The sequence below is a fragment of the Rattus rattus genome, chromosome 6 (assembly GCF_011064425.1).
Source record: "Rattus rattus isolate New Zealand chromosome 6, Rrattus_CSIRO_v1, whole genome shotgun sequence".
NCBI classification, from domain to species: Eukaryota; Metazoa; Chordata; class Mammalia; order Rodentia; family Muridae; genus Rattus; species Rattus rattus.
This window is the reverse complement of record NC_046159.1, coordinates 141,077,929-141,099,610: the sequence shown is the minus strand read 5'-3', so window position 1 is coordinate 141,099,610 and position 21,682 is coordinate 141,077,929. Positions and strand designations below refer to the sequence as shown.

General features: G+C 42.1%; 1 protein-coding gene across 1 annotated transcript in view; it reads right to left on the bottom strand.

Annotated features, from left to right (window-relative positions):
- Positions 1 to 4,887, bottom strand: part of Elapor2 (endosome-lysosome associated apoptosis and autophagy regulator family member 2) — a 182,051-nt gene extending 177,164 nt beyond the window's left edge. Inside the window, exon 1 of the mRNA XM_032907046.1 lies at positions 4,702 to 4,887. Coding sequence (XP_032762937.1) covers positions 4,702 to 4,887 — 186 coding nt within the window. The remainder of the gene's footprint in view (positions 1 to 4,701) is intronic.
- Between the last annotated feature and the right edge of the window lie 16,795 nt (positions 4,888 to 21,682).

Sequence of the window (21,682 nt, the reverse complement as noted above, 5' to 3'; positions counted from 1 at the left end):
CCATCCCATCCCTATCCTATCCTATCCTAGAACCCCTACCTCACCTGCTAGTTAATATCAACCCATCCCACCTGATTCTGGTAGAACCACCCTGCAACATAAGCACCAAATACACAGCCTCTTGTCAGTTCTCTTGTAGGCATCTGACACACGTCCATCCCTTTCTTCTTCAAAGTCTTCTCACTTTCTTCAAAATCCCCTAACTCACATCTCTTCCAGTCTAGCCATTTTCTTTTTGGTGTCTCCTTTGCGAACATTTCTACTCCGTTTAGTGCTGGAGTAGTGTGGAAACCCACATTCAATCCTTTTAGCCATTCCTTTTACGCACGTGATTCTCAGGTCCCCCACCCCATACTAGCTCAGACCGTGATCCGGAGCCCTGGAGCTTGGACCCTGGCAGCCAGTTAGACACCTCTAGGACAGTCCCTCTAAGAGCAAAGTACCCTATCTTCCTCACATTCCTTATCCTGGGGCTAGTGGCACCTCTCATTCACTCTACCCTCACCTACACTTCCTGTCAATCTTCTAACATCCTCTTTTTCCACTTCCGGAGCTAGCCCTTAACTACCTTCCTTCTCTGAGTCTCCAAGGAGGTCTTCACCTCTTTCCATGTCCCACTTTTCAAATCTGGCCCTGCAACTGACTGCCAAACCAAATGTTTAAATTCTTCTCTTGCTCCCGGCTGCCTATCAAATGAAGACCGTCTTCTTAGCATGACCTAAGACCCATCGCGACCTGTGCCTCTCAGATCCACTGCTCATTACGCGTCTTGCTCCTCACTGGATTTCCGTTGTACCCAATAATGACATTTTATGTTTCTGCCGCTTTTTGATCTGTGCTCTACACCTGAAATGCCTTTCCCTCAAAGGAGCCATGGTCAGGTCACATCTGACTCTTATCGTGTTGGCAAATTCCATCTCATCTTTCAGGCCCTCTACATCTCTTTGGCAGTGCTTTTTCTAATCTTCCCTGTGGGTTCTGGGGCTGTTTGCGTCTCTTCTGACACCAAATCTCTTTACTTACAATTGCTTGTTTTCATCCTTGCTTACACATACTGTATCTTTATTTTGTATTTATGTTGTTGTAATATTTATCATGACCTTTTGCCTGCAGACTAGTATAAACTTACTAAATGTTGGTAGAATAAAAACTGTTGGCCAAAGTCATCATTCACTAAAAATTCAGAGACTAGTAGAATCACATTATGCAAGCTTTTAGAGCACCGAAGTAAGGATCTTGTGGTTGCAATTATCAAATTAAATAATGTATACATAATCCACTTAGTTCTGCTCTTTTTTTTTTTTTCACGAGCTCCCTTTTAATATCTCATTGCAACTCTGAATCATCTGTTGGCCTGGATACCTTTTTTTTCCCTCTGGCTGCCCTAATAGGTCCAATTAGTCAATTAGTCAAAAACCCCACTCAAATTCACAGGTGTCGACCTAGGCTATGAGCCCAAGCCTTTGAAGTCTCCCCCTAGACTCTTCCTGAATTATTAGCATTGAGCTCCATTAATCTAGCAATAAACAATTCTCACACTGATACAGATTTTTTTTCCTTTAATATATTACACGTCCTAATACTGAAATAGGACCTTTGTTAGAGTCAGTTGGCAAGTGCAAAATGAATGCACGAAACCCCAGAAAGTGTTTCCCTCCCCAAACAAAACCCCAAATAACTCCATGCAGCTCTTCTGTCCCAGTGCCACTCAAGGACATTGTGTGCTATCCCTGCCCTTCATCTATGACACATAGACTTGATTTTTATTTCTCTCCCCACTTTGGTCCCCAGCTGAACTTCCAAAAGCAATCATTTCACTCCCCCTTCCCACTCCATCATCCAAGGACTCTGATAGCGCTGTACGTAGGACCACACTCCAGAGTCCAATTTGCCACAAACCTAAGGTGAAACTTCTACCCGCAGCCCAATTACAGCTTTGGAGGACCTTTGTCTCACCTCAGGCAATCATCCTCAGGTTCCTCCCAGACCAATTTTCTACACGGTCTTTTCTTTCCTTCTACAAGTAAGCAAGAAAAAGAAAATCGGTCTTTGTAACTTCACTAAGCGTGGCTTACTTTATGAAAATGGTGATAGAAGGTCGAGGTTTAGAGTGCCCTGCAGATTCTCCCAGACCCCCTTTCGCTCATGTTATCAAGACTGAGCTTTAGTTTCCAGGCCTTCAAGGCCCTGGTCTTCGCTGTTCTTGATCTCTCTGGACTACACAGTGCTGCTGTTCCTTTGTGTTCAGCAACAACTCCCTTTAATGTTAAGAAAACCCAGGACTAAGCAGACCATCATGGCTCCCAGCACTAAGGGGACAAGTACCATTCTCTCTGGACTATGGGGGTGAAAACAAGTGGTTAAACCATCGGGATAGACAAGAAATGGCTACTTTATTCTGCTTATGCTCATAGTTCAATAGCTGTCTCTCAGAGGAACTTGCTAAGTTCAAGATGGATCCCCTATATTCTTACATTTCCGGAATAGGAAGTCCTTACTCTCAAAGTCTGAGAACCATTTGCCCTTTCATTTTCCTCTTCAAAGCAATGGTAGGTTGAAACAATGATCGAGGATACAAATTAGCTCAGCTGGCTACTCTGGGTATGGACAATCAGATTATGCCTGTGGGAGGCCTCTTCTCTTTCCAGAGGAGCCTCTAACCCATGGTGGTGGGTCGTCTCACGCTCCGTACAGTCTGTAGGAAGAATATAAGTAGATCTGTGTATTCCTGGTTCTAGAAACACAACTAGCCAGCGGCTGACTCAGTAGCATCCTCCTGCAGATCTTGTCTATTTTCATTTTTAAAGGGAAGAACTCAAAATTAAAATCTAAAGGTGTGGGTCACAAACAATTTCCAAAGTCAAGTCAGTGAAAGGCTGGCATTGGATGAGCATCACCTTGTACATTCTGTCACTCCCCTGCCTCAGTTCTGTATGATTATAGTCTAGGGATAGGGATGTGCTCAGTTGGTCCTAGGTTTCATCCACACCACCATATAAACTGAGTGTGGTAACCTAGACCTGTAATCCTAGCATTTGGGGTATGGAGGCAGGAGGATTAGAAATTCAAGACCCTTCACCAGCTACATAAGGAATTTGAGCCCAGCTTGGGTTAGAGTATATATATATAATATATATATTATATATATATCATGCACACATATATATATACATATACACACACACATATATATATACATACACGCACACATATATATATACACACATACATATATACATCTTTTCTAGTGGCCTTGGCCTTTCCACTTCAAGCAGATTCTTCCCTACTAAGAATTAATGTTGCAAGGAACTTGGAACTTCACTCCATTAAAGAAACATGTTCTGTAAACTGTGACTAGGCAACTGGACAATAAAGTTTATCTTGCCACAACAGTTGCGGATGTCCAAAACGCTGAATTCTGTAGAACCCCATACACCGGATTATTCCCAGGTGACAAGTGGCAGGATACACACTAAAACCGGCTAGCATGCGCTGAAATTGCACAGCTGTTTGCCAAGACTCTGCCCTGATTCACCAGCTACAATACAGCCGCATGCTCACGCCCAAGCCTGCCCTCTGACTTTCCATGATTGTGAGCTGTCCTGGGGCATTGCATTCATTGTAAGGGGGGGGGTGAAAACCCAGGGATGATGGATAGTGTCTAAAAGGAGGATACGCTAATTCAGAAGTAGTTCCAGCATGCACAAGAAACAGAAGCTGGCCTTTCTTCTCAAAAGGAGCTAATGGCTAACCTATTTTTGCTGGATACATTTAAAGAACCCAGTACCCTGATTCCTCGCAATCTTCCTTAAAACGGCATGTGTGCCTCACCTCCTCTCCAACACGATCATTCAAAGTAGGTCAGAAATGTTACTTCCTTCCCCTCGTTGATTTTCATTAAGAGAACACATTTTCTGGAGCATCAAAGGAAACGGTAAGACACAATACAACTTCCAGTGACACTCTCTGTAAATTTTTGGCACAGTAAAGTCTCGTTTTTCCCAAAAGCAGGAGAAAAATCTCATCATTCAGAATGTATCCTTCTTGGCTATGAATCAGTAGTAATCTTAACTGTGGAGTACACAGCTACAGGACTTCAGCCAGGTGAAGAACCTGCCCAAAGGAGCATATTCGATTTGCCCAATCTAATTTTCTACATCACCAACCTGCCTCTTTCCTAAATACTTGCTTCTCTACCTTCTTCATATCCATGTCTTGCCAAAATGTCAAAAGACCACACTGTTCCCTATCTGGAAGCTGAGAGCATGGGAGTTGGATGAAAGAATTCGTGGAGACAGGGGAGCAGAGAAATTAGGGGAGGGAGGGTGGGTATCTAGGTCTCTAAAAAGCCATAAAGCCTTAGTTTTCTAAATCCCATGGGGCAGGGCTTCCCCAGTCTCCTCCCCTTCCTGAAATTTCTTTCTCAAACCCAGGTCCTGAGACCTGGCTCTCCAAAGGGGGCGCCGCAAAGTCCTTCAGAAACCCCCAAACACAAGAGAAATACACGGCCAGAAAGACAGCAAGCCTGTACATCCGCTCCTAGCCAGCTAGCATGGGCGAGCAACTTCATCCCTGGACATAAACGAACGCCCCTGTCCTCCAAACCTGAAAAAGGTGATGGTCACTCTGACCCTGGGTCCACGCGACCGCCCCACCCCATACCCCGCCGCAAATTCCAAGTGGAGACCCGGTGCTGCTCACCTCCTGGCACGCAGGAAGCGGGCGGCCCAAAGAGGACGAGTCCCCAGCCCAGACTGCCTGGCAGCCAGCGAGCGCCCAGCAGCAAATCCAGGCGGGGCTCCAGGGCGGCGAGCGCGCGCGGCGGGGACCCCAGGCCGGTCGCCCCAGGTCCCTGCCCCGCGCCCGCCTCAGGGCGAGCAGCGGCATCACCGCGATGGGTGGACTGGGCGTGGAGGCTGCGCGGCTCCGGCTCCCGGAGACGAGGACCGTGGTCTTGGCTCCTCTCGTCTCAGCTCAACTGGGCTGATCCTCCCGCTGACAGCTCGGCCGCTCGCAGCGCGGGCAGCCGGCGCCCGTGCTCCCGTCACGCCAGAGGGAGGGACCGTGGGACGCGGGCGCGGCGCGGGGGCGGGACGCGGGGCGGGGACGCGGGAGCCCGGAGCAGGTGGCTCGGGCTGCGGCTGAGGCCCGGCCCAGCACGCGTGGAGCGGTGGCACTGCCAACCGCGCAGGAGCCTTGCGACAAGATAGAGGGAGTCGTCAGAGAGGCCAGAGACTCCGGGGTGTCGCCCCTCTGTAGCCCCCTGTGGACACCCTAGGGATATCTCTTAGAAGGATCCACGCCTGGTAACCTCAAAATGAATTTCTACAAGATTAGGGTTTGCTGAAATGGCAGAGAAGAAAGAGGCCTGAGGTTTGTAGTATTGGACTCTGTTATCTCATCTATTTAATAAAAAATGGTAACAGTACCCACCACGTGAGGTCGCCATGCGGGTTAATTAAGTTGATGTGCACAAAGCTCTTGGAAGGGTGCCTGCCTCACAGTGGATGGGAAAGAAGTGGTGGTACCAAACCCACTTCCTGCTGATCCTGGTATTATTTCGTACAGATGTATAGCCTCTGGCGAATAAACCTTTTGCTTCTAGGAAAGCGTTTATCCTGTACAAAAGCTGCAATGGTGGTGTATTTTGTGTGGCCCCACCAGGCAGCGAAGGATAACATTTCAATGGGAGGTGCTCAAGGGTCTTCTGACCCAACTGGCACACTAAATATAAATGGACCTAAATGTATCTGCAACAGAGTGAATACGCTTACAAAAATACGTAAATATGTCCTTTCCGTTTTCTTCCACGTATGGTTTAGGAGTACCCGAACAAGTAGATGGCTCTGTGATGGGTTCGTTTTAATTTCCTTTGTTTGGTTTTTATTCTTTAATCCATCAAGAATTTATGTGAGTCAGGTTTATATTGTCTTTGCCAACAATTAACAATATGTCTAATGAATTGGAAACACGTTCTTTATAAAAAAAAAATAAAGCCCATTTTAGTCAACATAAGTAGATTAAATTATAGATTTCCCTAAGTAGCATTCCTTGTAACTCTCAATTAATAATTTCCTCCTAAAGGATTAAACAGCTTAGAGTTACTAGGTGTACACTGGTTTTCTTTTGTGCAGGGTACATCAGAGGTGAGCTTCACTAACACACAACAATCAACAGAACTACTACAACAACAACAGCACAGCTAAAGGCATGCTTTCAACATAGATTTTTCTTTTTGTAGGTAAACCAGATTGTAATATAAATGACTGGAAAATGTGCTCAAAGCTCTTGGAAGGGTGCCTGCCCTTAAATCCTATAAGCACAAAAATGTTATTAAGTATGGATTCAAGTAGCGAATGTTTGAAACGTAATTTTATACAGGCAGAATGAAATATTATGAGGAGTGTTTCTATATATGAATCTAGGAATGAGAATAATTCTAGAAAATGTGTGTGTGGAATATCTGGAGTGCAGATATTCTCTACAACAATTTGACAGCATACTAAAATGTATTTACTCAGTCAGGAAATAACGGTGGAAGGGGAGACAAACCGAATGTGAGCGTCAGAAAGAAGAGGAGGAAAGGAGGAGGGCGACCTCAGGCTGTCTCTAAGCACCACATAGCATTCAAAGTCATGACAGTGCCGCAGCCACGCCCACCACATTGGGTTGTCAACAGGAAATCACGGATCCCAAGGAACCCTAGTTCTCCTTGATGAACTGTTGAATACTGATGAATTCTGGAGGAGGGACGGTCATTGTGTTCACTTGTGTTCCCAGGAGTAAGCCCTCAGGCTCCACAGGATAACCACCAACCCACTTTCACACAGATGGCTCTGGTTAAGCTCAGGTGGAAAAGCAAGCATGTGTGTAGAAAGGGGACCTGAAGGGTAATGACAGGAATGGGAGGAAGATAAGGGAGACATCACAGCACATTATAAACATATTTGAAATTGCCAAAGAATAAACTTAATTGGAGTTATCAAAATACGTGTATGCCTTTAGCTTTTTAAATTTTTATTTTTTTCATACAATATATATTGATACTTTTCCCTTCCCCTAACTCCTCCCAGATCCTTCCCACCTCCTCACCCACCCAACTTCCTGTTCTTTCTCTCTTCCTGGTCATTTTTAATTCTAGCCATCTAAGAACTAGTAGTTAAGAAGAACAAGTTTTTGCACTCAGCGTTGTTTAATTAAAAAATGAAATAGCCTAAGATGCCCCCCAATGGGGAATGGTTAAGTAAAGTATGCTTCTTCCTGTGGTAAAACTGTACCAATATTAAAGTTGTATTTTCAGAGGATACCAAGAGACTTGAGGAAGTGCAATGATACTGTATCAATGTCTCCAGGTGTGGTAGAAGTGGGTAGGATATGCAGTTGAGGGGGGTTTACTAAAGGAGCATAATTAAAACAACTAAACCAGAGCAGTTGGCAGAGGCTAATAGTATAACAGCAAGACAGCTGTTTGCTTCTCTTTCTTCTTTTTTTTTTTTTACAGAATTTGTTTTCACATTCTCCATAATTATTGTACAGTCTTATTATAATCATTATGTATCATTTACATTGTGTTCTTTTTTTTTCTTTTTGTCAAGCAATTCAGCCGTGGGAAGGGGATCAGATACTCACATACAAATGTCAAGACCAACATTTCATCAATGTTATTTGTAAAACAGAAAAAAAAGGTGGTAAATGAAACCTAAATATCTAACACTAAGGGAATTTTGGTGGAATTTATTTGAGGGATGTAAGTATTCATGAATCAAAGAGCACCCTAAACCAGAGAGCCCCACTTAGCAGCATCACAGACATCATTTGGAGACTACAGACGATATGACATAGAAATAGCCTAATTGCAAACATTGTCTCCTCAACCCTCTACAAGGACCACTTATCAAAACCACATAAGCTATGAATTCATTAATATAAATATCATGACAAAATGAACCAGTTTTTCACAACATGCCAATATGATGAATGGTTTCATCACATAGAGTTGTACTGAGGCTGTGATCTGTAAAACACACGCATGTGGAAAGTGATACCGGAAGTTGACCATTAACCTTCACATAGGCACGCATGCGCACGCGCAGCGGGTGTGTGGGTGGTGGGGAGGGCGGTAAGAAATACCCTAATTGGTCACAGCATTTGCCAAATTTAGTTTGCAACCTGTGATTGGCTGGAAAGGCTGCCAAATCTCAGATACTGGTTAAAAGAATATGATCGTCAGTCACAACTCCGTGTTAAACAAACTTAGGTTGCATTCAGCGGCAGGTGGAGGCCCCTTCAACATAATCTCGCTTGACGTGTTTATGGCATATCACCCAACTACAAAAAATTGCTTCATGAAAGGTAACGGACACAGGAAATACTCGAGAACTTTTTTCCATTCAGCGAGGAAAATAATCACACAAAATGTATGCCCAATAGACATTCAACATTTTTATGTATTACAACCTGGGCAGATTCCGTGTAACTATCACCTAAAAAAATGAAAGATTTGGAAGGAGTATAAAAAGGGCTTTACCTGAACTTTTAATTTTGTGGAGGGGGTACATGCATGTGCACACTCACAAGTGTGTGTGTGCCTATGTGAAGGTTAGTGGTCAACTTCGGGTATCACCATGTTTTTTGAGACCTTTTTGGGTCTTTTGACCCAAAAGACCCTTTTGAGGTCTTTTTAAACCTAAATCTAGAGCCCAGGGTTCGTCTTGGCCAGCTCTGCAGGAAGTCCCTTTGATCTTCCTGTCCCTTCTCCATCTCATCCAATTCCTAAACACATGTCAACATGCCCAGCTTTTATCTGGGTTTTGTGACTCTAAATTCAGGTTCTTCTGCTTACACAGATAGCACTTTACCCAAGTCCTGAACTTTGACCATGCTATTCTTAGTTTTTGTTTAGTTTTTCTAAGGTTTATGTCTATTTATGTGTCTGTAAGTGTGCTCTGTATGTGCATGCTGTGTGTGTGCAGATGCGGTCAGAAGCCAGAAGTGGGTTTTAGATCCTTTGGAAATAAAGCTGGCTGTGTGCCACCCATCAACCAAACTCAGGTCCTCTGCAAGAGCATTGCTGAAGCATCCCTCCAGTCCCAGCATTTTATTTTTCAAATGAAAGAAGGCTCAAAGAGGGATAGAGGAGAAACAAAATATATGAAGCAAATATAAAAGTTAATGTTCTGTTGTATTGGGTAGTGGTTATGCTAATAACTAGCATTTACTGGACATTTAGTAAATAAATACTAGGAGTATTCTAAAATCAAGTACTTCATTTAGTCTTGAAAGTCCTGTGACATAAGTGGCCCTATTATCCAACCCGATTTTATAGATAAAGAAAGAAAGCAAAATTTCCTCAGCAGGAGACAGCAGAGGATTTCAGACACTGGCAGATTTGTTTCACTGCTTAGGGAGCTGGCTTCGTTATCCTCTGTACATTTCTATGCTTTTGAAATGCCTAACAATTGAAATTGTTGTGTGGAATCCATCTTAGTTAGGTTTAAACATCCACAGTAAAAATACTGAAAGAGGAAAGAGATGAAGCTTAACAATAATATGCATGCTACGATTTGAGGGCTTGGGATCGATGTTTAGCCCCACCCTTTAAAAATCAAAGAGACCGAGAGGATAGATAAAAATGATAAAGGTGTTTTCTGGTTTATTCTTCCTGATTAGACTAAACTTTTGACATTCGGGATTCATCTTACTAGTTGAACAGAAACAAACATTTGCAAATGAACTTTGTTTTGACTTGGTTTTTTACCCTTATTTATTTTATGGGAATCTCATATATGAGCATTGTATTTACACCTTTTCCCCTCCAGCTCTCACCTGTACCATCCCATGACCATGATTCTGACTCTTCAGTTTCATGGCCCCTTGTATTTTAGTAGTATTTATATAGAGATACAGATATAGAGATGGAGAGAGATGGAGAGAGAGAGAGAGAGAGAGAGAGAGAGAGAGAGAGAGAGAGAGAGAGGTTTATTTAGTGCTGCTTAAATATATGTGTTTATAGAGATATACCTTTTGAGATTGGCTAACCAGTTGGGGTCTTGTCCTGAGAAAAGACTGATTTTCCCTCTCTTGGCAATTTATTGCTTACAAGTCTTTATTAAGGGTAGGGCCATTTGAGGTCTCCCCCTTTCACACTGGCAAGTCAATAGGTGTTGTCATTTTTCAGGATTGTCTGATCCTCTAACTCTTTTCTTGTTTGTTTGGTTGGTTGGTTGGTTGGTTTTTTTGGTTTTTTCTTTTTTTCGGAGCTGGGGACCGAACCCAGGGCCTTGCGCTTGCTAGGCAAGCACTCTACCACTGAGCTAAATCCCCAACCCCTGATCCTCTAACTCTTAGCATATTTTTGCCTCCCCTTCTGTGATGTTCCCTGAAGTATGGGCTCATGTTACAGATGCATCAGTTGGCTCCCTGGTGTCTGGAGTTACTCCAGGTAATGTACTCATGCCTAAAGGTAGAGGGTTAAGACCCATAAGTAAAAAGAGGCATTGGTCTTTCTGAGTTCCCTCCCTCAATGGAATATTTTCTAGTTCCACAAAATTATCTACAAATTTAATCATTTTTTCTTGCAGCTTTGTATATGTAACACAAATTTTCATTATCCATTTATCACTTGAAGAACATTTAAGTTGCTTCCATGTCCTGTCAACTGAGAATAGAGAGCAAAGAACATGGCAGAGCAAATGTCTACGGAGGATAAAACGCTGAGGAGTGGGAGGTCTGGTCACATGATAGCTCTAGTTTCAGCTTTTTGAGGATTCTGAACCCCAATTTCCATAGTTGCTCCACCAGCAGTAAATTAGGGTTCCCCCTTCTCCACAACCTCAACATTTGTGGCCAGTGGTTTATTTTACATAAAATATACATTGATTTCAGTTTTGTAAGAACAAAGCTGAGGCAAACAAAACAATTATAGTTTTTGTCTTAGTTACGTTTCAATTGCTCCAAAGAGACACCATCAAAGGCCATTTACAGGTAGGAGCAATAGCTGAGATCTTACTTCTGATCCACAAGCAGAGAGAGAGGCAAGAGAGACGAGACAGCCTGAGCCTGAGCCTGAGCCTGAGCCTGAGTTGGGCTTTTGAAACCTCAAAGCCCAACCCCAGTGACATACCTCCCGTAACAAGCCACACCTCCGAATCCTTCTCAAACATCTCCACCAACTGGAAACCAAACATTCAAATAAATGACCACACAGAGGCAATTCCCATTCAAACCACCACGGCTCTCCAGCTGCTTTTCTGTGTCAGAGTCTGCATTTTACACATAATTTAGTCATTAGTCCAACGGGCAGGAAAGGAGGAATCAAGAATACAGAAATATAGACGGATTTATTTTTCCTTTCTTGTAATTTGCTAACTCATTTATTTTTATTCACTTTATATCCTGATCACAGACCCCTGCCCTCCCAAGTCCCATCCTCACACACTCCTGTAATGTCGCGTGCCCAATGTCCTGCCAGCAAGAACGACGCGCGGCAACAGGATTCTTCTGCGAACAAGCCTTTACTGTGTTACAGCTCTTCTTAATGTTACAGCTCTCTTAGTTACAGCTCTCTTGAACAGGGACCCCGAGCAGCAAAGTCGCTCGACTTATATAGACAACAGTATGCTAATTATCTCTCAGGGATTGGTGGGGCATGGATCACCCCACTACTTGTCCTCCAGGGATTGGTGGAGAATGAATCACCTCATTAGCATATTAACGGTCAACTGACACCTGGTGCATAAACCGCACATGTGCAGTACCACTGTTCACCACTAGAGGGAGCCCTAGCAAGAGGACAAGCCTGCACATGCGCAGTAAGTCATTTATATCCAGACAAGGCTGGATGTCGGCGCCATCTTTGTTTCGCCGCGCCGCTCTCTACACTGTAATTCTCCAACCCCAATAAACCCGTGCAAAGAAAACACAACTCAGTTATAATATTTATAACTGCATGCCTGGATTGGGCAGATTCACCACAACACTATTCTCCAGCTGAGATTCCTAGCTACTTGCAGTATTTCCTGACCACGTGCTTTTGTTCCACCTCCTCTCCCTCTGTCTTCCTCTCCTCTCTCTCTCTCTCTCTCTCTCTCTCTCTCTCTCTCTCTCTCTCTCTCTCTCTCCAAAACTTTCAGCCCCACTTTTCTCTTCCACTGCCTGGAATCACAGGTTCCAGACTTTATTTGACCAGTTAAGGTGAGAAGGTTCATAAGAAGTCACTTGAGTCCGTGATCCATTCCTCCTTTGAGGCAGCCCCTCTTCAGAAAGAGGAATTAACATCAAAATACAAACAGCACCAGAGCAATCCAAACATTTCTAGCATTTCCTTTTTTGTCCAATTTAAAGGCTCTCTCTCTCTCACGCATATAAATTGAGCACAACTATTACCTAGGATCATCTGACAGAAAGTGAAGCACCCCCTTGGGTACCACCACACCCTGGTACATCGAGTCAAAGGAGGACTTTGAATATCCTCTCCCACTGAGGCCCAACAAGGCAATCCAAGTACAGGAATGGGATCCAATGGCAGGCAACAGGGTCGGAGACAGCCCCTGATCCAATTGTTGGGGTCCCACATGAAGACCAAACTGCATACCTGCTACATATGTGTAACAGGTCCACGTCCAGGTCCAGGCCATGTGTCCTCTTTGGATAGTGGTTCAGTGCCTGTGAGCTCCTGTTGGCCCAAGCTAGTTGACTCTGTAGGTCTTCTTGTAGTGTCCTTGACCACTCATTTCTATCTCCCACTCTTCACAACTCTCCGGAGCACCACCTGATGTTTGGCTGTGTGATTTTGCCTCTGTTTCCGTCCACCAATGGATGAAGGCTTTCAGGAGACAGTTATGCTAGATGCTTATCTGTAAGCATAGCAGAGTATCATTAACAGTGTCAGGAATCGGCTCTCTTCCATGGAGCAAGTCTCAAGCTGGGGCGAGTTATTAGTTGGCCCTCGATCTCTGTCCCATCTTTCTCCCTGGAAGGCTGGATAAATTTTGAGTTGAATGTTTTATGGGCACCTGAATTCCTTTCTGGCTACAGGACATGTGACCATATTAGGCTCAATATCCCTCAATGCTCGGAATCTCAGCTACGGTCACCCCCATTATCTCTGAGAAACCTCCCCCATCCTAGGTCTCCAGCTTGTCCCAGAGACAAATTCAGTTCTCTCTCCCAGCTCTCTCCCCATCCCACCCCACTTCCACTCCCTAAATCTGACTCCCACCTCATTTACCCCCACCTCCTTCCCTTTCTCCACCCACTTATGATGTCTATTTTGTTTCCCTGTCTTCATAAAATTCAAGCATGCTCCCTTGGGTCTTAACTTCCTTGAGTCTCTGTACTTACTGTAGCATGGTTATATAAGTGAATACATATCCTGTGTATTTTTCTGGGCCTGGATTACTTCAGTCAGGATGATATTTTCTAGTTCTATCCATTTGCCTGAAAATTTCATGATGACCTTGTTTTTAAATAGCTGAGTAGTATTCCATTGTATAAATATATCACATTTTCTTTATCCATTCTTTATTTAAATGTGAAATAAAATATTTTATTTTATGTTTTTTCCATTTTTATTGGATATTTTCTTTATCTACATTTCAAATGTTATCCCCCTTCCTGGTTTACCCTCCAGAAACCGCCCATCCACTACCTCCATGAAGGTGTTCCCCCACCCACCTACCCACTCGTTCTGTGTGGAAAGCCGTGATAGCATTCGCCATTACAAGATGGTGCTGGCTTCCGCTGTGCCACTTGCTGGCGAGATGTTGGGCGCGACACTTCTGGTCTCCGGGACCTGACATTCCCCTACAATGGGGCATCGAGTCTTCACAGGAAAAGGGGCCTCTCCTCCCATTGATGCCCAACAAAGTCATCCTCTGCTACATATACAGCTGGAGCCACTGGTCACTCGATGTGTACTCTTTGGTTGGTGGTTTAGTCCCTGGGAGCTCTAGTGGGGTCTGGTTGGTTGATATTGTTGTTCTTCCCATGCAGTTGCAAATCCCCTCAGCTACCTCAATCCTTTCTTTAATTCCTCCATTGGGAACCCCAGTCTCACTTCAATGGTTGACTGCAAGCATCTGCCTCTGTATTTGTCAGGAGACAACTATATCATGGTACTGTCAGCACGCACCTCCTGGCAGACCAAATAGTGACTGGATTTAGTGACTGCATATAGGATGGATTTACATGTGTGGTAGTCTCTGAATGGCCTTTCCTTCAGTCTCTGTTCCACACTCTGTATCTGTATTTCCTCCTGTGAGTATTTTGCTCCACCTTTTAAAAAGTACTGAAGCAGACACACTTTGGTCATCCTTCTTCTTGAGCTTTATGTGGTCTGTGGATTGTATCTTGGGTAATCCAAGCTATTGGGCTAATATCCACTTTTCAGTCAGTGCATATCATGTGTGTTCTTTTGTGATTTGGTTACCTCACTCAGGATGATATTTTCTAGTTCCATCCACTTGCCTAAGAATTTGGTGAAGTCATTGTTTTTACCACAATTGTACCACATTTTCTGTGTCCATTCCTCTGTTGATAGGCATCTGGGTTCTTTCCAGCTTCTATCTATTATAAATAAGGCTGCTACGAACATAGTAGAGCATATATCCTTGTTTTATGTTGAAACATCTTTTGGGTATGTGCCCAGGAGAGGTATAGTTGGGTCCTCAGATAGGACTATGTCCAATTTTCTGAGGAACCACAAGACTGATTTCCACAGTGGTTGTACCAGTCTGCAATCCCACCAACAATGAAGGACTGTTCCTATTTCTCCACATCCTCGCCAACATCTGTTGTCACCTGAGTTTTTGATCTTAGTCATTCTGACTGGTGTGAGGTGGAATCTCAGAGTTGTTTTGATTTGTATTTCTCTGATGACTAAGAATGTTGAACATTTCTTTAGGTGCTTCCCAACCGTTCAATATTCCTCAGTTGAGAATTCTTTGTTTAGCTCTGTACCCCATTTTTAATAAGGTTATTTTATTCTCTGGCGTGTAACTTCTTGAGTTCTTTGTATATATTGGATATTAGCCCTCTATTGGATGTAAGATTGGTAAAGATCTTTTCCAAATCTGTTGGTTGCCATTTTGTCCTATTGACAGTGTCCTTTGCCTTACAGAAACTTTGCAAACTTATGAGGTGCCATTTGTCGATTCCTGATCTTAGAACATAAGCCATTGCTGTTCTGTTCAGGAAATTTCCCCCTGTGCCCATATATTCAAGGCTCTTCACCACTTTCTCTTCTATTAGATGAAGTGTATCTGGTGTTATGTGGAGGTCCTTAATCCACTTGGACTTGGAGATGAAAATGGATCGATTTGCACTTTTCTACATGCTGACCTCCAGTCGATTGATTCTATTCCATTGAGCTACCCACCTGTCTCTGTACCTATACCATACAGTCTTTAGGTTTTCTATTGCTCTATAATGCAGCTAGAGGTCAGGGATGGTGATTCCCCCAGAAGTTCTTTTACTGTCGAGAATAGTTTTTGCTAGCCCGAATTTCTTGTTTTTCCAAATGAATTTGAAAATTGCTTTTTCTAACTCTATGAAGAATTGAGTTGGAATTTTGAAGACGATTACATTGAATCTGTAGATTGATTTCAGCAAGATGGCCATTTTTGCTATATTAATCTTGCCAATCCATGAGCATGAGAGGTTTTTTCCATCTTCCGGGATCTTCTGTTTCTTTCTTCAAAGACTTGAAGTTCCTGTGATACAGATCTTTCACTTGCTTGGTTAGAATCACACCAAGGTACTTTATATTATTGTGACTATTGTGAAGGGTGTCATTTCCTTAATTTCTTTCTCAGTTGTTTATCCTTAGAATAGAGGAAGGCTGTTGATTTGTTTGCATTAATTTTATATCCACCCACTTTGCAAAGTTGTTTATCTGCTGTAGTTCTCTGGTGGAATTTTTGTGTAATAGTTTAAACAGTATTGGCATTAGGTTGTCTGTGAAGGGTTACTAGAATGATGCACTAAACAGATTCAGTCCTGGGCTGTTTTTGATTGGGAGACTTTTTTTTTTTTTTTGGTTTTGTTTTTTTTTGTTTTTTTTTTTTTTTTTTTTTTTCTGCTTGTCTGTTTTCTTTTTTTTTTTCTATTTTTTTTTTATTTTGAATATTTCTTATATACATTTCGAGTGTTATTCCCTTTCCCGGTTTCCGGGCAAACATCCCCCTCCCCCCTCCCCTTCCTTATGGGTGTTCCCCTCCCCACCCTCCCCCCATTGCCGCCCTCCCCCCAACAGTCTAGTTCACTGGGGGTTCAGTCTTAGCAGGACCCAGGGCTTCCCTTCCACTGGTGCTCTAGGATATTTTCTACCTATGAGGTCAGAGTCCAGGGTCAGTCCATGTATAGTCTTTAGGTAGTGGCTTAGTCCCTGGAAGCTCTGGTGGCTTGGCATTGTTGTACATATAGGGAGCCCCTTCAAGCTCTTCCAGTTCTTTCTCTGATTCCTTCAAGGGGGGTCCTATTCTCAGTTCAGAGGTTTGCTGCTGACATTCGCCTCTGTATTTGCTATATTCTGGCTGTGTCTCTATCTACACTTCTGCACTTCTTTGCTTCATCCATCTTGTCTAATTGGGTGGCTGTATATATATGGGCCACATGTGGGGCAGGCTCTGAATGGATGTTCCTTCAGTCTCTGTTTTAATCTTTGCCTCTCTCCCCCTGGGTATTCTTGTTCCCTTTTTGAAGCATTCACATTTTGATCATCCGTCTTGAGTTTTTTTGTTCTAGGCATCTAAATTCAGGCATTTGGGCTAATAGCCACTTATTAGTGCATACCATGTATGTCTTTCTGTGATTGGGTTAGCTCACTCAGGATGATATTTTCAGTTCCAACCATTTGCCTACAAATTTCATAAACTCGTTGTTTTTGATAGCTGAGTAATATTCCATTGTGTAGATGTACCACATTTTCTGTATCCATTCCTCTGTTGAAGGGCATCTGGGTTCTTTCCAGCTTCTGGCTATTATAAATAAGGCTGCTATGAACATAGTGGAGCACGTGTCTTTTTTATATGTTGGGGCATCTTTTGGGTATATGCTGGATCCTCAGGCAGTTTAATGTCCAATTTTCTGAGGAACCTCCAGACTGATTTCCAGAATGGTTGTAGATTGGGAGACTTTTAATGACTGCTTCTATTTCTTTAGCAGTTATGGGACTGTTTAGATGTTTTGTCTGACCCCGACTTATCTTCGGTACTTGGTATCTGTCTAGAAAATTGTCCAATTCATTCCAGATTTTCCAGTTTTGTTGAATATAGGCTTTTGTAGTAGAATCTGATGATTTTTTTAACTTCCTCAAATTCTATTGTTATATCTCCCTTTTCATTTCTGACTTTGTTCATTTGGACACTCTCTCTGCGCCCTCTCATTAGTCTGGCTAAGGGTTTATCTATCTTGTTGATTTTCTCAAAGAACCAGCTCCTGGTTTTGTTGATTCTTTGTACAGTTCTTTTTGTTTCTACTTGGTTGATTTCAACCCTGAGTTTAATTATTTCCTGCAGTCTACTCCTCTTGGGTGTATTTGCTTCTTTTGTTCTAGAACTTTTATATGTGCTGTCAAGCTGCTAATGCATGCTCTCTCCTGTTTCTTTTTGGAGACACTCAGAGCTATGAGTTTTCCTCTTAGCACTGCTTTCTTTGTGTCCCATAAGTTTGAGTATGTTGTACCTTCATTTTAATTAAATTCTAAAAAGTTTTTTTATTTCTTTCTTTATTTCTTCCTTGACCAGGTTATCATTGAGTAGAGGGTTGTTCAACTTCCATGTGTATGTGGGCTTTCTGTCATTTTTGTTGTTATTGAAGATCATCCTTAGTCTGTGGTGATCTGATAGGATGCATGGGATTATCTCAATCTTCTTGTATCTATTGAGGCCTATTTTGTGACAGACTATATGGTCAATTTTGGAGAAGGTACCATGAGGTGCTGAGAAGAAGGTATATTCTTTTATTTTAGGATGAAATATTCTATAAATTTCTGTTAAATCCATTTGGTTCATGACTTCTCTTAGTCTGTCCATGTCTTTGTTTAGTTTCTGTTTCCATGATCTGTCCATTGCTGAGAGTGGGGTGTTGAAGTCTCCTACTATTATTGTGTGAGGTGCAATGTGTGCTTTGTGCTTTAGTAAAGTTATTTTTTTTTTATTTTTTAAGAATATGTGTGCCCTTGCAATCGGAGCATAGATGTTCAGAATTGAAAGTTCATCTTGGTAGATTTTTTTCCTTGGCAAGTATGAAATGTCCTTCCTTATCTTTTTGGAAAACTTTTAGTTGATAATCTATTTTATTCAATATTAGAATGGATACTCCAGCTTGTTTCTTGGGTCAATTTGCTTGGAACATTTTTTTCCAACCTTTTACTCTAAGGTAGTATCTGTCTTTGTCACTGAGGTACATTTCCTATATGCAGCAAATTGCTGGGTCCATTCATTATGTATCCATTCACTTAGTCTATGTCTTTTTATTGTGAATTGAGTCCATTAGTGGTAAGAGATATTAAAGAAAAGTGACTGTTGCATCCTGTTATTTTTGTTGTTAGAGGTGGAATTATGTTTGTGTGACTCTCTTCTTTTGGGCTTATTGAAAGATTACTTTCTTGCTTTTTCTAGGGTGTAGTTTCCCTCCTTGTGTTGGAGTTTTATATCTAATATCCTTTGTAGAGTGGGATTCGTGTGAAGATTATGTGTAAATTTGGTTTTGTCATGGAATATCTTGGTTTCTTTCTCTATGTTAATTGAGTTTTGCTGGATATAGTAGTCTGGCCTGGCATTTATGTTCTCTTAGGGTCTGTATGACATCTGTCCAGGATCTTCTGGCTTTCATAGTCTCTGGTGAGAAGTCTGATGTGATTCTGATAGGTCTGCCTTTGTATGTTACTTGACCTTTTTCCCTTCCTGTTTTTAATATTCTTTCTATGTTTTGTGCATTTGCTGTTTTGACTACTATGTGATGGGAGGAATTTCTTTTCTGATCCAATCTATTTGGAGTTCTATAGGCTTCTTGTATGTTTATGGGCATCTTTTTCTTTAGGTTAGGGAAGTTTTCTTCTATAATTTTGTTGAAGATATTTACTGGCCCTTTAAGTTGGAAACCTTCACTCTCTTCTATACCTATTATCCTTAGGTTTGATCTTCTCATTGTGTCTTAGATTTCCTGGATGTTTTGGGTTAGGACCTTTTTGAGGTTTACATTTTCTTTGACAGTTGTGTCAATGTTTTCTGTGGTATCTTCTGCCCCTGAGATTCTCTCTTCCATCTCTTGTGGCGATGCTTGTGTCTATGACTCCTGATCTCTTTCCTAATTTTTCTATCTCCAGGGTTGTCTCTCTTTGTGATTTCTTTATTGTTCCTATTTCCACTTTTAGACCCTGGATGGTTTTGTTCAATTCCTTCAGGTTGTGTTTTACTGTAATTCTTTAAAGGAATTTTGTATTTCCTCTTTACAGGCTTCTACCTTTTTACCTGTGTTCTCCTGTATTTCTTTCTTCTTTTTGTTTTTAAAACATTTATTTATTTATTATATGTAAGTCCACTGTAGCTGCCTTCAGACACACCAGAAGAGGGCATCAGATCCCATTACAGATGGTTGTGAGCCACCATGTGGTTGCTGGGAATTGAACTCAGGACCTCTGGAACAGTAGTAGTCAGTGCTCTCCAGCCATCTCCTGTATTTCTTTAAGGGAGTTATTTATGTCCTTCCTAAAGTCCACTATCATCATCATGACATGAGATTTTTAAATCCAAATCTTGCTCTTTTTTGGTGTGTTGGGGTATCCAGTACTTGCTGTGGTGGGAGAACTGGGTTCTAAGAATGCCAAGAAGCCTTGGTTTCTGTTGCTTATGTTCCCGTGCTTCCCTTTCATCACCTGGTTTTCTTTAGTGCTACCTGCCCTTGCTGCCTGTGACTGGAGCCTTTCCCTCCTGAGATGCTGGTTGTGTCAGAACTCCTAAAATTCCAGCTAACTCTGTGATCCTGTGATCCTGTGATCCTGTGATCCTGTGATCCTCGATGTTTCAGAGCACCTCTGATCCTGGGCTTGTTAGAGTACCTGAGAGTCAGGCTTCCTCTGGATGTTTTGTGAGTGGGTGCAGAGCCAGCACCCAAGGTCTGCTCAGGGCACTGGTTCAGACAGGAAGGCTTCTTTATCCATTCTTCAGTTGAGGGATATCTGGGTTGTTTCCAGTGTCTGACTATTATGAATACAGTTGCTATGAACATACTCAAGCAAATGTGCTTCTGGTATGGTAGAATATATTTGAGTATATGCCCAGTAGTGGTATAGCTGTGTCTTGAAGTAGAATTAGTCCCAGTTTTCTTAGAAACACCCAGATTGATTTCCAAAGTCATTGTACAAGTTTGAGGTATTTCTAAAAATAACAAAGAAGTTTTTGTTCTGTTTGTTTGTTTGTATGAAGAAGGTCATTTGAATAAAAACTAACTTTGAATGTCCTGATTTGTTTGTTTGGTAGGTTTTAGTTTTTAAAGAAATCCTTGATTTACTTCTCTAAGCCCATTTTCCAATAAAACACTTCTCTTGCACTCTTTAGACTTCTTTAAAAGATCAAAACGAAACTATTTGTAATTAAAGAGCAAAGGATTCAGATCAGACATGGAGGTGCATGACTTTAATCCCAGCACTCAGGAGACAGAAGTGGGCAGTTCTCTGTGCATTCGAGGCCAGCTGGTTCACAGAGCAAGTTCCAGGACATACAGAGAAATCCTGAACATCTGCCCCCCCACCTCCAATTTTTTTCTTAGCTAGAGAGTTTAACCTACTGTGGATAGTTGTGGAAACACTCAGGAATAATACATTAGAACTCTTCAGAGAGATAAAATAAATAAGATTAAACATGCAAAGATGTCAGAACTGGCTATGTGATTATGAAAGCTAAGACAACCCCTGATCTGCCCTATACCAACTAGAGATAGAGGAAACTTGAGCTCAGTCCAAGGCCAAGAGGCTGAGAGCTCAGATTTCTGAGAGCAGGAGAAGTTGTAGGTCTCAGCTCAAAGACAGCAAATTCACCACATTCTTTCTACTCATGGCACGGGAGACCATATGCTGACTGTCAAATGGTAGGTAAATCTACTTACAGTTGGTCAACTTCTTTCAGAAACACCCTCATAAACACTAGACATGAGGTTCTAATGATTATCCATGTGTGTCCCGTAGTGCAGTCACATTGACACAAAGCATTGACTATCACAAATATGGAAAGACACAGACCTACATTAAATGGAAATTCTCCTTTTTTACTGGCTATGTGAGTGAGCATTACCTGGACCTCCGTTTTAATTTTTTCATCTGAAAATCAGAACTAAAAGTTCCTGAGTTGGGTTGGTGTGCAATAAATTAATAAATCCAATGAGCTCATGCATCTGAAGTGTCTGACATTGTTACTGAGATAATTATAGTTTGCTGTACATATCCCTTCCCTAAAATGACTTGTGCTGTATTAACCTGTACTCTAAAAATTCCCAGAAAAAGAGATGCTCCCAATGTCCTTAAGTCAAAAGTTTTGCCCCTTGTTAGTAGCTGTATTAGTCAGGGTTCTCTAGAGTAATAGAACTTTTAAAATGAATCTTTCTGTAGAGAGAGAAGGAAGATTTCATAGAATGGCTTACAGGCTGTGGTCCAGCTAATTCAAAAATGGCTGCCTTAGAACCAAAG